This window comes from Peromyscus maniculatus, chromosome 12 (assembly GCF_049852395.1).
Source record: "Peromyscus maniculatus bairdii isolate BWxNUB_F1_BW_parent chromosome 12, HU_Pman_BW_mat_3.1, whole genome shotgun sequence".
Lineage (NCBI taxonomy): Eukaryota > Metazoa > Chordata > Mammalia > Rodentia > Cricetidae > Peromyscus > Peromyscus maniculatus.
The window spans coordinates 85,817,330-85,833,829 of NC_134863.1; the positions used below are offsets into that span (position 1 = coordinate 85,817,330).

At 47.7% G+C, this 16,500-nt stretch overlaps 1 protein-coding gene across 2 annotated transcripts in view; it reads right to left on the reverse strand.

The window, feature by feature from the left end:
- Positions 1 to 8,685, reverse strand: part of Brwd1 (bromodomain and WD repeat domain containing 1) — a 96,720-nt gene extending 88,035 nt beyond the window's left edge. Inside the window, exons 1-4 of one of the 2 annotated variants that reach the window (XM_076549291.1) lie at positions 8,513 to 8,685; positions 8,367 to 8,425; positions 8,222 to 8,251; positions 8,061 to 8,120 (exon numbers count right to left, since the gene is read on the reverse strand). In XM_076549291.1, coding sequence (XP_076405406.1) covers positions 8,061 to 8,120; positions 8,222 to 8,251; positions 8,367 to 8,425; positions 8,513 to 8,561 — 198 coding nt within the window. In that variant the 5' untranslated portion in view covers positions 8,562 to 8,685. The remainder of the gene's footprint in view (positions 1 to 8,060; positions 8,121 to 8,221; positions 8,252 to 8,366; positions 8,426 to 8,512) is intronic. The other variant, XM_076549292.1, reaches the window with a different exon arrangement.
- Positions 8,686 to 16,500: the final 7,815 nt, after the last annotated feature.

Here is a 16,500-nt window from a genome sequence, read left to right on the forward strand (position 1 = left end):
TACTGCCCAGTCCAGTCCCCTCAGTTCTAAAAGCTAAGAGTACCATCAGATAACATCTCAAGCTATAAATAGCAGAGACTCCCCACTTGTTGCAATCACCTATTTGATGTTTCCTGTTTTAGAATAGTCTTTTTGTACAGTGTGAAGATGTGTTGCTCTCATTTGTTTCCTAAAGAGCTAATGGCCAACAGGCAAGAAGAGGTTAGAAGGGACTTGCGGACGGGGGGGGGGGGGGGGGGGGGGGGGGGGGGCAGGGAATGAAGAAGGATGTAGTCTAGAGAAGACATGGAGAAAGCAAGATGAACATACCATGCTAAAAAAAGGTACCACCTCATGGTAGAATGTAGGTAAAAAATATGGGTTAATTTAAGTTGAAAGAGCTAGTTAGTAACAAGACTAAGCTATTGGGCGAGCATTTATAATTAATAAGTCTCTGTATGGTTATTTGGGAGCTGACTGGAGGGACAGAAACTTCAACCAACAGTTTCTACATGTATCAAAAAACTGCCTTTGTTTATGACTTTACTCTGTTGCTAGAAAAATTTCATGCAATTGTTGCCACATTGGGAACATGGTATTTAGGGTAACTTAAATCTTTGTCCCCAGGCCATGGTTACTTCTATTTGGCTATAGGATAAAGTTTCTATTTCCTTTCAAGAAAGCTGTGTTTCTCCATCTACACCAGCCCACCTGAAGAACTGATAAAACAATCTTGTTCATATGGCTGATGGTTTAGACTCAGAATGATGAGCTGGGGCTGTAGCTAAGTAGGAGGGCACTTGTCTAGCACAGGACCCAGAGGTTAAATGGGAACAGAATTACTCAACTGCAAGGTGACACCATTTGGGGCTGAAGTGATGGCTCAAAGATTAAGGGTACTTGCTCTTACAGAGGACCTGGGTTGAGTTCCTGGAAACCACATAGTGGCTCACAACCATCTGTTACTCCAGTTCCAAAAAGTTCCACGTCCTCTTCCGACCTCCGTGGATTAACAGGCACACATGTGACAGTACATACACATGCAGGCAAAGCACTCATACACATCAAAGTAAATTTTAATGTTTTAAGTGTCACCTAAATGAGGGTCATTTCCTAGTTTTAAAATATTAGCTCAAGGGCTGGAGAGATGGCTCAGAGGTTAAGAGCACTGACTGCTCTTCCAGAGGTCCTGAGTTCAATTCCCAGCAACCACATGGTGGCTCACAACCATCTGTAATGAGATCTGGCGCCCTCTTCTGTATACATAATAAATAAATAAATCTAAAAAAAAAAAAAAAAAATATTAGCTCAATTTTCCTGGCACTCAAACTCAAGACGGGATTTGAGGTCAAGTCTGATTTCATAATTGTCAAATTTGTAAGGAGCAACTAAGAAATGGAAGGCAGGTAAAGATATAAAACCCTTGAGTGCTTAAATGTGCTGTAAAACTATTGTAGATGTTCACTGGATTTTACAAAGTAATATCCTTTCTCCTTTCCATCTACTGTGGCTTTTCAGTTAAGATTTTGTTTATAAAAGGAATTTATTACAGTTCTACCTAGAGCTTGTGTGTGTGCATTTTTTGTTTTTTTTAAATCATATCTGTATGTATTGACATTAAGGTCATGGAACTTAAACTTGAGAGGTAGTGGTCTAGTGTCTTTCCTTGTAAAACATGGTTTTTCAAAATGAAAATATATGAGAAATGTTAAACAAAAAAAAAATATTAGCTCAATTCAACAGGAAGACAAGAAAGCCTAGTGTGTCTTATACTTAGGAAATAAAAAAAAAGCTAAAGAAATTCAACAACAACAAAAAGACACAAATCCACAACCCTACTTAATGTAGAAAACAACAAAACAAAAATCCATACACCAAGAAACAAATCAATGGCACTTTACCCTGAAGATGCAAACCCCAGTGATCAGGTGAGCCTGTGGACACAAAGCAATTAGTCTCTCAAAGCAGCACAGCCAAAGCCACATGACTTGGTGTCACCACAACCGCCAGTCTTCAGTACCAAACACAAAGGCGGCCTGCTGCTTATCCATCCTTTAGTGACCCATAAGTAGGTACCTGTCAGCTGCTCTTGATTCAGATAATAGCATTCATAAAGATTTGTTGTCCTAAGACCCTACAAATGGAAACTAATTAAAACAACACCTATTCTACCTGCAATCTTACAGATACTGATGACTTTGATCTCAGCACTCAGGAGGTAAAGGCAGACAGATCTCCTAGTTCCAGGTCAGCCAAAGCTATATAGTGTCTCAAAACAAACAAAATAACAAATACTGTTACCACATGAACACAGTATTTTTTTATGATTTATTTATATTATGTGCATTAGTGTTTTGCCTGCATGTATGTGTGTGTGAGGATGTCAGATCCCCTGGAACTGAAGTTACAGATAGTTGTGATGCCATGTGAGTGCAGGGAATTGAACCTAGATCCTTTGGAAGAGCAGCAGTATTCCCAATCACTGAGCAGACTCCAGCCCCTACATACACATCTTTTTTTTTTCCCTTTCTTTCCCTTCCAGTTTTCTCTGTGTAACAGCTCTAGCTGTCCTGGAACTCATTTTGTAGACCAGGCTGGCTTTGAACTCACAGAGGATCTGCCTGCCTCTGCCACCACGCCCAGCTACATGCACATCTTAAAGCCACTTCCTTCGGGAAAATTATTAGACCTGTTACAGAACAGAAAGCTGGGGCAGAAGCCCAGCCAAGTGGCACACACCTAAAAGGCCAGCACTAAAGCAGCAGAAGCAGGAGGCTGGCCTACGTCTCAAACTCCAGATCAGCCAGGACTACAGAACTAGACCTGTGCTGGAGGGAGGGAAAAAGACGGGACAGGAAAACAGAACGAGGAAGAAAAGGAAAGGCAAAGTAGAGACTGGACAGAGATTAATTTGCCAAAGAACACAAAAACCTCTCAAGAGGTCTGGAAAGACAGCTCATCGGTTAAGAGTATATGCCACTCTTGCAGAGGACCAGAGTTCGATTCCCAGTACCCATGTCACACAGGCTCGTAACTGCCAGAAACTCCAACTCCAGGAGATCCAAAACCTCTGGCTCTGAGGGCACCCCTGTACTCATGTGTGCTCACGTGTGTACACGTGTATACACACACACACACACACACACACACAATTAAAATAATAAAACAATCTTTAAAAACTTTGCTTACGTGCATGGGTGTTTTGCCAGCATGTACCTCTGTGCACCACGTGTCTTGTGCTCTTGGAGGCCAAATGACAGCACTGGATCCCTAAGACTAGAGTCAGACAGTTGTGAACTGTCATTTAGGGCTGGAAATGGGACCCAGGTCCTAACTGAAAGAGCAGCCAGTGCTCTTAACCACTGAGTCACCGCTCATAAATAAATTTTTTTTTTTTCAAAAAGAAGCAATTACTAAACAGAAGATTTCTAATTTAAAATCTAAGAAAAATGACAATGAGACCACCATGGCAGCACACTCCTTTAATCTCAGCACTGGCAGGTCAGTCAGGACTACACAGTGGGATCAGTCTTCTCAGAGAATTTAAACATTCAAAATCCCAAAGATAATCTCCTAGTGACAGCACAATGTAAGGATGAACTGATTTCTCTTACTGGTTATGGAAGACACTAGCCTATAAAAATGTTGCTCAAGTACCCATGTGATGGCTTCTTGGAACATACACTGTGGAAGAAAACTGACTCCAACAAGCCAAATTCTGACCTGCATCTGCACACTGTGGCATACATGCACACATACACAAAATAAAAAATACACAAAATAAAAAAAAATTTTTACTGTCATGCAGTCAAGACTCAATCCCAATCTGTAGCACAACGAGGTGGAGAGACCTCCTAATGCTCCGCTTTGCTTCGTTCCTAGACAGTCTCTCTACCCAGCCCAGGTTGGCCAACCAGTACCTTTGCTCAGCATCTTTTTCTTTGTTTTTTGAGACAGCATTTCTATATGTAGCCCCGTCTGTCCTGGAACTAACTAGCTCTGTAAACCATGATGGCCTCAATTTCCAAAAATCCTCCTGCCTGCCTCCCGAGTGCTGGGATCATAGGTGTATGCCACTACTGCCTGGCTTTAGTCTCAATTTTTAATAGGCAAGGGTACTCTTGCTCCTAAATACGGGTCAGATTAATAGTACAGACACAAATGTAAGGTAAGGTGTAACTTTGTAAAGCTGTATTTGAACCACCTGGAAGCTTATAAAATTACTAGTGCCCAGACACACCATTGTAGATTCACATTTGACTGATTGGGTGCCACTGTGGACATACAGAATGTGTCAATTCCACCAAATCATTTTTTTTAAAATCTGCATTGGTGCTTTGCCTGCATGTATGTGTGAGGGTGCCAGATCTTGGGGTTACAGACAGTTGTTAGCTGCCATGTGGGTGCTGGGAATAGAACCCGGGTCCTCTTAACCACTGAGCCACTCTCCAGTCCCCAACCAAATAATTCTTATCAAAGGATTGGAACCACCGAGGAAGAGAAACATGGGAAATACTTCCAGCAAACAATCAGATAAAGGCGGATAACCGATCTCTTGAGTAAAATGACAGTACAGGGAACAAACTATTAAAGGTTTCATTCAAGCCAAGCATTTGTGTTACACACTTGTAAGCCCAACAAGATCAGGTGCTTGATCAAGGTCATCCTCTGCTATGTATCAAGGCCAGATAGCCTGGACTACATTACACCCTGCTTTCACCCACCCACTGCCAAACACACAACCTGTGATATACAGGCATTCACAAAATTCCATTTTGACTGTGCTAGAGGCTGAACCTGGGTTGTACCCCTCAAAAAGAAATAGCTGCCTTCCCCCCCACCCCCATGTCTTTAATCCCTGCACTTGGGAGGCAGAGGCAGGCTGATCTCAGTGAGTTCAAGGCCAGCCTGGTCTACAGAGCTAATTCCAGGACAGCCAGGGCTACAAACAGAGACCCTGTCTCCAGAGAAAAACAAATAAACCAAAAAACAACAGTAGTAATACAACAGTAATTTAGGAATGTATAAATGTGTAGAATTTGCTCTAAAATATTCCAGTGAGACTGGCAAGATGGTTCAGGGAGTAAAGACACTTGCTGCCAAGCCTGACAACCTGAGTTCAATCCCCAAGACTCACGTGGTGGAACAACACTCCCACAAATTGTTCTCTTAATTGCAACTCACCCACTTAAATGCCTCCCGGCCACAACACACACCAAATAAATGTAATTTACAAAATAAATTACCGGAGGAGGAGAGATAGTGCAGCAAATAAAGGGACTAGAACTCACCCTAGAAGGAGAACCAGCTCTCAAAGTTGTCCTCTGACCACCACACACCTGCCACGACACTCCAGTGACTATCATACATACAACTCCAGCAGGTACAAGAGTTACTTTACAGACTTGCCTAAAAGGCAACTCAATGGGGTGAGAGGACACAGCAGTGCAATTAATCACTGGCTAACAGGTAGTTCAATGAAGTTGAGAACAGATACAGCATTCTGATTAATCATTGGTAACAGGTATCTGGTGAGCCAGTCAGCATTCCATTTATCTGCTGAAAAGATTTCATTGATAGTAATAAAAATGGAATGCCTCAAACAGAAACTAACATAAACATAGCAAACTGGTAAACTGCAAACTGTTAACATGTACAGAATAATTCTAATTTTGTGTATACTTGAAATAGCACAAACCTAAATTCTAAAGAAAAAAAGGAGAGTATCTAGACGTCTAGAGGCTGTATACATCCTCCACAAAACAGTAACAACCACGTCCTGGGGCCCGTGAGCGGCTCGGCAGGTAACACTTGCCTGAGTCCCACTGCCCCCTCCCACAGGTGTACCCTGACCCCACTCCTGCACATGTTCCCAACCACCAGGGGTACAGTGGTAAGGGAAAGGACACCCAGACAGTAATCAACCAGATGGTGAGAAGTGACACTGCATGAGCCACTCAGGCACAGAAAATTCAGATACCAGTACCTCAAGTGGGTTTTAACAATTCTTAGCAGCAAAAAGACAAAAAGAAAACAAACTCCTCTCTGGATTTACAATGTGGCTTCTGCAGTAAGGCAAGGTAAGGTAAGCCTACATTTGTCTCTTCCTTTCTCCCCAGCAGGACTACAGTGTCAACAACAGCTCTGGGTTTTCCCCCTTCACAGGCCTGTTTTTATTAACAGGAGTAAAACTATGAGACAAACTACTTAAAGGTTCCCTAGACTTTCAAAAAAACCACCTGATGCACACCTTTAGTCTTAGCACTTGGCCTGGTCTACAGAGTGAGTTCCAGAACAGCCAGGGCTACACAGACACACACTACACGACACCTGGAGGTAGCCAGGAAGGGGGTGTGGCTCCAGAGTACAACTCTGCCCAGCTGGAGCTGTAAATCAGAATCCTAGCCCTTGTCTGGCGGGAAGGACTGTGGTAAAACCCTGCCTGTGGGTACAGCACCAGGAGAGGCCTTAGATTCACACCCCAGCATGCACACACCCACCAGCCTTAAAACATCAAACCTAGGAAAACAAATTTGGCCCATTAGTTTTTTAGAAAGCTCTTGAAAATATTCACTTAATATGTGTGCACACATATGCTTGACAGTGGAAGGCAGATATCCAACTTGTGAAAGTAGGTTCTTTCCCTCCTCCACTCGGGTCCCCAAGATTAAACCCACGTTAGGATTGGCAGAAAGTGCTTCTAACTGAAAAGCCATCTCACCAGCCTGAAGCATTTGCTATACAAAAATAATCCTAAAAAGACAAATTAAACAAGCCAGCAACCGCGTTTTATTCACAGCTATCACCTGGCTAAGCACACAACAGGCACGGACCCACTAGAGCGCCTGCCCAGCACTACTGAGCATTCTGGGTTAAATTCCTAGCCCTGAAAGTTCACATTGTTTATACTTAACTGCTCACACACACTACAGATCCCCTGGCTGACTTCTTGATAACTACTCTAGGACGGCCTCCAGTCCTGGTATGTGGGGAAGCCAGTGTGATGGCACTCCTGTAATCCGGGCCCAGTACTGAGGGGCTCGAGGAAGCAGCACTCCCAGTCAAGGCCAGAAGTCGGCTGTGGAGACTCGGAGGTCGTTCTCAACTGTCCTCCGTATACAACACTGCTCAGTGTGGGCTAACAAATCAAATTAGTTAAGACAAATTTTTCATCTTAACCTAAAATTGTAAAAACTATTTTCCTGGAACGTTTCTGTCCCATTAACGATAAACCAAACCCCAAACTTTTGTTAACTGGAGAAAACTCAATCATACACCACAGAACCTCTGTCTAACCAAGTGCAGGGAGGAGAATGAAAAGGGAAATACAAGTTAACACACAAGTTAGCACTCAAGAAAACTAAGAAAGCCAGAAGGACTTTAGTCCCAGCTCTTGGAGGAAGAAGCAGATCAGAGTTCGAGGCGAACCTGGTCTACACAACGAGTTCAAGTCTAGCCATAGGTACATCATGACACCCAGTCTCAAAAAATGGATGGACGGAAGAATGACAACTGAAAGCCTGTACTACTATTACTACTACATACAGCAAGATCACGTGTGAGCCAACTTCCTAAGGCGGTCAACAAACACGGCAAAGGTACTACACTGGCCTATCATGCAGCAGAGGGAAAAAACGAGCGGAAAAAAGAGAAACACACAGCCAGGGGCCGTTCCTCCACCTTCACACACTAATGACTATTCCTAGGGAACAAGTGGTCAGACCTGGGCGGGGCCGGGGAGGAGAGACCAATGAGAGCTCGAGTTACAAGTCGGCACGCAGGGCGCCGAGAGCGCCCCTCTGAGTGGCTGGCGGCGCACCTGGAGACCCAGCCGGGCCGCGAGCCAGGGGCGCCCCCGCCCGCGCCCCGAGCCGCCCCCAGGACCGTTTTCTGCCAAATCTGCCCCCAGCCCCCACCGCGAGCCCTCGGGGGTGGGGGGCGGGGGTCGGGCCAGTCGCCCAGAGCTGCCGGGCCACCGTGAACCCCCCGGGAGCGGCCCCGCGGCGCCAGCACGGGAGCGGAGACCCAGCCGGGGACGCGGGCGAGCGCGCGGGGGACGCGGGAGGACGGGCGGTGCTCACCAATTCCTCGTAGCTCCTGTTGTGCTCGTTGCCCTCCCAATCCAACCTCTTCGGCAACAGCTGGAAAGAGACACGGAAAGGGCGTCCGAGTGACCACCGCGGCCGGGGAGGCCGGGCGGGACGGGGACGCGGGGACGGGGACGCGGGGGCGGGTGACCGACCTGGTACTGCTCCAGCTCCTGCACCAGCACCTGCGGCAGAGACGCACGGTCAGACCCGGCCGGCTGCTGCTGCTGCGCCCGCCCTCCTGCCCTCCTGCCCTCCGGTCTGCTCGCCCTCCCTCCCCGCCCGCCCGCCCGCACTCACCTGCGCCGCTCGGCGACACGGGCCAGCCGAGAGGTAGCGGGCGATGAGGAAGTACAGCTCTGCGGGGAGAGAAGACAGGGGCGGTCAGCGGGCGGCCGCGCGGCGCCGGGCCGGGCCGGGCCGGGGGACGCGCGGCCGCGTCTTACCCGACTCGATGAGAGGCACCGGACGTCGGGCTGGCGGAGGCTCCGCCATGGCGGGGCGCGGGGCGGGCGGGCGGGAGCGAGCGGAGCCGAGCGGAGCGGAGCGTGTAGGCCGCGCCGAGGCCTGACCGGACCGGCGTCCCTCCCTCCCCCCTCCCCCGGCTCCTCAGGCGCGCGCCGCCGCCATGCCGTGCGCGCCGCGCGCCCGACGCGTCCGCGGCAGGAAGTAGCGCGGGGCTCGAGGGGGTAGGGGAGCGAAGTAGTCCCTCCGGCGGGGGACCGCGCGCGCGCGCACACACGGCGTGGCAGGACGCGGGGGATGTGGCGGCGACCCCACCCCCGGCCCGCCTCCGCGTCCTGCGTGTCGGGGGCGTGAAGCGCAAACGAGGCCTGCGTCGGTGGAGCGGAGCGGGAGGGGGGGGGGCGGGGAAGGCGCGCGCGCGTGGCCCGGATCCCTGCGCGCGGTGAGGCGGCCGCTTTTGTGCGGCGGAGGAGGCGAGCCGAGCCGAGCCGGTGCGGGGCGGCCGGAGGGGGCGGGGCGGCGGGCGGGGCGGGGCCTGGGAGGATGATGGTCACCTGGGCCCGGCCTCAGGACCCCGAGGCTAAGGGAGGAGCGGTGCGGGAGGACGGCGGGACCCGGAGCGCGCCCGGCTGCGGGGACTGCGTCACCGCCTGCCTGGCGGCCGGGCCCGTCCCGCACCCCGTGGGCACCCGCGGAGAGGGAAATATTCCGTGTGCGGATGACGGAGTCTGCGGGTTCGGCCTGACCTGGCCGGGGACTCGGAGGGACGCGTGGGAAGGGCGCTGGGGCCACATGTGTCAATCCTTCCGGGACCTGAAGCTGGAGACAGGTGGAGGAGTGCCAGACGATTCCCCTAATTACCACGCCGGGCTCCTGACCTAACCGGATCTGTTGTTGCACCATGGCCAGGGTGCGCTGACTGGGCTCTGACGTAGAGGGGTGAACAGAACTAAACATGGCCATTGTTAGAGTTCTTAAGCAGCAAGCAGAAAATAAGACTAATGCCTGACCCCAGCCGACCGGACTGTTTGTTCCGAAATAGCGGAGGACAGACACTCTCGCACGGGAAAGGGGACTAGAGGGTGGGGTTAGGGTGGTGTTTGCATCCATAAAGGGTCTAGGGGGCTTTAGCTGTGTCTTTCCCCAGGCAGCCGCGGGGTACTGGGGGGCTGCGCTTTCTTTCCTTCCTCTCTGCGATGATCCCGCAGACCTACCAAGGTCATTTGTAGGAATCTTGTCTTGTGACTAAGGCATTCTGATCAGCCCTTCTCTACCCGCGAGCATAACCTCTGCTGCATATGGAGGCTGAAAGAGGTGTCCTAGTCGTGCCCAGTCAAGATTCACTGCCTGGACCTTGGACTGGCTCCAACCATCAGGTGTGTGATCTTAAGCAAATCACTTAACCCCTGCGTCTCAATTGGCCTTACCTGTAAATTGCAGCCAACAGTGCACCTACCTCATCGCATGAGGATTTAATGAGCTAATAGCGTTTCCAGCATCTGAGTTGACTTTCGTGAATTACATGGAATACTGAAAGTACACATAAATACAAAGATGACCCACACCTGTTTGGATACTGCTCACTCAACAAACACCAAGTGATAAGATAAAATGTTGAAACAATAAGCTCCAGTGTTCCCATCAGAACAGTTTGGTGCCCTTTAGGGGAAATGTGAACTCTAATGATAAGATTTAGGGCACTGGTATAAAAAGCAAGTTTTCACTCTTCCAGGGATTTCATGCATTTGACCGTGAAAGCCAAAGTTTCAGGCTGAGGAGGTCGCACCACCGCCTTTGGCTTGCCTAAGTTTGATCCCGGGCACCGCATACACTGAGCACCTACTAATCCCAGCACAGGCAGCAGTGGGAGGTTCAGAAGTTCAAGGACATGCTTAGCTACATGGCAAATTTGAAGCCCCAGGATACATGAGATCCTTAAAAACAAGTTTTGTCCGAGTATCCAGGGTGACTGATAGACAGAACCAGAAAGTTTCCAACTGAATTGAGATAACTAGAAAGTTGCAGTCAAGGAGAGGTGGCAATGTGAGACCAAGGTGCAGAAAAGTATTACTTAGTAAACCTGAGAGAGTTTTTAAAAAGAAGATGCCCTGGAACTGTAGCCGTAAGGATGAAGGGACTAGGTTGGGTGTGGCACCAAATTAAAGAATCTCGGGTGTAACTAGTGGCACTTTTGCCACCACCATCGCAAAGGCTTACAAGCTATAGTTAAATTGTTACAGATAGGGGCTGAAGAGACAGCTCGGTGGTTAAAGAGTATAAGTTTGTTTCCCAGCACCCACATGATGGGTTATAACCACCCATCACTCCAGTTCCAGGGGCTTTGATGCTCTCTTCCAACCTTTTCAGATGATTCTCGTGGTGCACATATGTACATGCAGGCAAAACAATCATTCACATAAATTGAGTTTTGTTTTTTTTTTTTTTCTTTTGGTTTCTGGAGACAGGGTTTCTCTGTGTAGTTTTGTGCCTTTCCTGGAACTCACTTTGTAGACCAGGCTGGCCTCAAACTCACAGAGATCCGCCTGCCTCTGCCTCCTGAGTGCTGGGATTAAAGGCGTGCTCCACCACGGCCTGGCAAATTGAAAATGTTTTAAAGATGCATAACTTTGGAACACCTTATTTACATTTTGACTCAGATATTCCTTTGGATACAAAGGATACGATACAAAGCTCCCAAGTGACAAGATGGGGTTGGAGGAAGCATTATAGGGAAGCTTTAGCCTTTTTTTTTTTGTTTTCCCCTATGTGTATATGTGTGAGAGAAAACGCCAAAGTGTGTGTGGATGCCTGAGAAGACCAAAAGGGCATCAGATTCCCAGGAGCTGGAGTTACAGGCAGTTCTCAGCCGCCCTGCGGTGGGTCCTGGGAACTAAACTTGGGTCCTCAGGAAGATCAAGTGTTCTTGACTACGAAGCCACCCCTCCTGTTCCTTTAAATGTCTAAATTGACCAAGAAGTTATGTATTTCATTTTTAACAGTATCAAAGTAAAATATATTCCCAAATGGAATAATACAATAATTTTTTTCCCAAATGCCGGTCATTGTCCGGCTAATCCAATCTTGGGCAGGCAGCATAGTAACCCTTACATGAGATCAGAGATGAGGACCTGAAAGATGAAGGCTGTGATGTAACTCAGTGGTAGAGCACTTATGCATGAGGCCCTGGGGTTGGGCATTGGTTCCAGCACCTACTGAAAAAGGAAGGGTAAAACAGCCCTGGTGGGATTACAGATTAGACAGCTGTCAGAAGACAGTTTACAGGAGTTAGTTCTCCCCTTGGGTCCTGGAGAGCAAATCAGATTGTCAGCAAGCAACTTTACCCACTGAGCCATACATACCTCACATACACACACAGACAAATTTTCGCAGAATATCATCCCCATTCAACTCATATCGAGACTCTGATGATTCATAGTATGCCTGCAAGGAAGAAGAAGGAATGCACTATCATGCAGTAATACAGTGGTTCTACCTGCCAGACACAAATCTCTAAACAAGACTAAAACTGTGTGTTTCTAACACAAGTGACTACAAGCCATACTGGAATTACCCCAAACAGATTACATGAAGAACTGAATTATCAAGAGATACTGGGTTAGCAACTGGAAAAATCCCAACAGCAGTTAACGTGAAGGAGTGCTGTCACCCATCTCCACTTTGAGATACAGCTCGGAGCCCGATCCTTTCCTAGGCAAACACCCTGAGTCCAAACAGCTGCATCAGCTGCACCAATCCGCCAACTTCATAGAGACAGCAGGAGCCAGAGAACTAGAGAACAACCCAAGGGCAGTCATCCGAGGGATGGGGAGCCAGCACCAGCCTGACTGAGTCAAGCACCACAGAATCTCCCTCTACCACACAGGGAAACAGGTCCGAAGAGTAGGCTACACAGAGTGGCTCAGGCAGAGCATGAGATCGGGAAATTTGCAAGACCAAGTGATAAATGCAAGCATGTTGTCAGTTATCACATATTAAGAATGAGGAAACTGAGGCCTAGGGAGTTTAATAATTCCCCAAAGGGGTCAGTGAGATGGCTCAGGGGGTAATGGCGATTGCTACCAAGTCTGACAGCCGAGTTCAATCCTCAGGACTCACATAAAGATGGAAAGAGAAAACTGGCTCCTGAAAGTTGTCCTCGGACCTGCACTCCATTACACACACACATTTTTTATTTCCCTATGGCTAGAGAGAGAGCTCACTAGTTAAGAATATTCGCTGTGCAATCATGAGGCCCCTCTAGAGTTCAGATTCCAGCACCCATGTGACAAGCCAGACATCCTAGCTCCAAAGGATCCAGGGGGATACATAAAGCCAGATATGGTGGTATATGCCTATAATCCCAGCAACCGGAAGGTAGATACAGAAAACCAGAAATTCAAGGGCATCCTTGATTACATAGCACAGGATAAATGAGCCCTTGTCCCAATTAAAAAACAGCGAAGGTTGTCAGGTGGAGGTGGCACAGGCCTTCCATCCCAGCACTTGGGAAGAAGCAGCAGAAGGATCGCTGAGTTCAAGGTCAGCCTGGTTTCAGGGCACCTAAGGCTTCACAGAGAAACCCTGTCTTAAAAAAAAAAAAAACACCAGCGGAGGCAAATCCGTCTGACCACAGCAACCACACGTGAGAGGTGTTCAGGAAATGAAGGTTCCGTAGCAGAGCACTTGCCTAGCATGTGTGAATTCAACCCTAAAACTCCCTAACCCCGCCACCACCTCCCCGCCAAAAGACAAAAACAGTAGGTTAAGGTCTGGATATGCTGCTACAGGTTGTAATCCCTCACACAAAACACTTAACATGTGACAGTCAAAAGTTCCAAACAGGGACTTGGCTCAGTCAGTATCGTACCTTCATAGCATGCACAAGGCCAGGAATTCAGTTCCTGGGACTGGCATAAACCAGATATGGTAACGCTCACTCAAATTCCTTAAGTGGAGGCAGGAGGATCAGAAGTTCAAAGTCATTCTCAGCAGGCAGAAGTGTTTACCATGCAAGCGTGACAATCTGAGTTCAAGCCCTGGATCCACACCCAACAGTGAAAGAGAATCAACTCCTAAAAGTTGTCCTCTGACCTCTGTAAATGGACAATGTTATAGCACACCTAAATGTGTGTATACTCAATGATAATTTTCTTTTTAAAATTTATTTACTCATGTATTTTATATATACACCAGAATAAGGAATCTGATCCCATTACAGATGGTTGTGAGCCACCTTGTGGTTGCTGGGAATTGATCTCAGGACCTCTAGAAGAGCAGTCAGTGCTCTTAACCACTAAGCCATCTCTCTCCAACCACCAATAATTTAATTTTTAAAACAGAGTTTCTGATTTCTAACTAGCCTGGACTCCCTCACAAGGCTGTCTCAAAACCACAAAGGAGAAGTCACATTTTGAAACACTGAGAAATGAGATAGGGAAGTCTGTAAGCAATAGAGATGATACCAGGCAACAGTGGCGCACGCCTTTAATCCCAGCACTTGGGAGGCAGAGGCAGGTAGATCGCTGCAAGTTCGAGGACAGCCTGGTCTACATAGTGAGTTCCAGGCCAGCCAAGACTACACAGAGAAACCCTGTCTCAAGAAAAAAAAAAAGAAAGAAAGAAAGAAAGAAAGAAAGAAAGAAAGAAAGAAAGAAAGAAAGAAAGAAAGAAGGAAAGAAGGAAAGAAGGAAAAGAAAGAAAGGAAGAAGGAAAGAAAGAAAGAAAGAAAAGAAAGAAATTCCAGGCCTAATAATAGGCTAATGGAAATTAATTGGTTGTTTGGTTTACAACAAGGTCTATGTAGCTCTCGTCCCCAAACTTGCTATGTGAACCAGGATGTCCTCAAACTCACAGAGTACTGAGATTAAAGGCATGCACCAACGTACCTGGCTCTATTAACTGAATTTAGGTTCACGTGGCAGGTGTTGGCAATGAGCCCACAAGGTCATTCGAGTTCTGAGGGCCATGAAGTGGGACACACCATAAACAGAACCAAATCAGCACCTGGAGGTGAAATCAAGTACCCAAAAACCTGGATCATTATTCATTCTACAACTACTACCTCGAAGGCCTTCTCCAAGGCAGGCACCCTGTGGTCAATGCAGGCTCCGGATTTCTATTTTTCTATAAATAAATCCCCTGGGAATGGGAGTTAATGTCTTAACAGATGTGCAGAAGAATTTGAAACAATGGAAGTATCTGACAGTTTTTGAAACATTCTGACTTACATAGCCCTAGATGGGCCTGGAATTCTCAGTGTGGCTCAGGCTGACCTTGAACTCACAAAGATCTGCTTTGTTAAAGAGAGGCACCACTGCAACCTTCCTGATCAGTTGTTAGGCCCCCAGCTGCTCCTGCGCTGTCCCTGGAGCCCCTCACCCACCCACTGTGGCGTCATCTTTCCTGTCAAATCTAACCAACCAGCTGTCCCTTCCAGCTCCTTGTTGCTGCCTCCTTCACCAAATTGTTTCCACATTTAATCTCCCTCTCCAACTCCCGCCTCTCCCTAGTCACTGGCTTCTGTCCCCATTTGCTCCCACCAGCAGGCATCAGCCCATGTCTCTCCCCAAGTCTTTGAAATGTTCCTCTCAGCATCAGAACAAACACAGTGTGGTGGGATAAGACCTTGGGAATTGGGGAGCTGGGTCCAGAATGGGTCTGCGTTTGCATGTCAGAGCTGAATAACAACCTCTGTGGGCTTGGGTGCTTTTGGATGGTGCCAGAAACCAAACCCATGGCCTCAAATGTGCCAAAGAACCACCCTACGGCTGAGCTGCAGCCCCATCGACGAGGAGCCTGCTTTTGACTAGTTGTTTAACATTATCTACATCCATCTGTGGAATCCTGGCATGTAATTTTCAGAGTCAGTTCTCTCCTTCCACCACGTGGATCCCAGGGAGCAAACTCAAGTCATCAGGCTTGGCAGCGAAGGTCTGGACCAGCTGATTATCCCTGTTTAACAATCTTAGAATGAGGCTAGCAACAATAAATTAACAATGTTTATGTCCTGGACACTGCTGATCCGTCTGCACACAGGTATAATTTAGTGCTCATGACATAGCCAGCTAGGCTGCGTGTACGGAGAGAATGCCCAGATAGGCATTGAGCAATGCCCAGTTCATTCGGGAGGCTAAAGCAGGATGGAGGGTTTGAGACCAGCTAAGGCTGTTTAGCAAGATCGTGTTTCAGAACAAACAAGCAGGGCAGTTAGAAAGACAAGGAGTAAAAGTGCTTGCGACCAATCCTGAGAACCTGGGTTCAACCCCTGGGACCCACACGGTGGAAGGCAAGAACTGACTCCTGACAATTGTCTTCTGACCTCCTCCACACACATACCATGACAAGTATTCACACACACACACACACACACACACACACACACACACACACACACACACACACTAAAAATATTTTTAAAAGTTTTAACAGCCTACTTTCAACACGATGTTCATATTTATATATAAATAACCCCTGGCCTTGGGATCTAGCACATTTGCTACAGTGCTTGTCCAGTGCACAGGTCCTGGGTCCATCTCCAGCACCCCATAAAATCAGGAGTGGTAGAAAATGTTTGTAATCCCAGCAGTTGATAGGAGGAGGGTCAAAGTTCAAAATCATCTTGATTTTGTTACAAAAAACCAACCTGTTTCAAATCCATGCCTGGGCCAGGTGATGGTGGGGACACCTTTAATGCCAGCACTCAGGAGGCAGAGGCAGGCGGATCTCAGTGAGTTCGAGGCCAGCCTGGTCTACAGAGCAAGCTCCAAAGCGACAAAGAGAAATCTTGTCTCAAAAAAAAAAAAAAATTATTTCTCTTCCTCCAAGACTTTTTTATTTGTTTGTCTTTTGTTTTGTTTTCAAGACAGGGTTTCTCTGTATCCTGGCTGTCCTTTAACTCACTCTGTAGGCCAAATTGGCCTTGAACTCAAAGAGATCTGCATGCCCCTGACTCATGAGCACTGAGATTAAA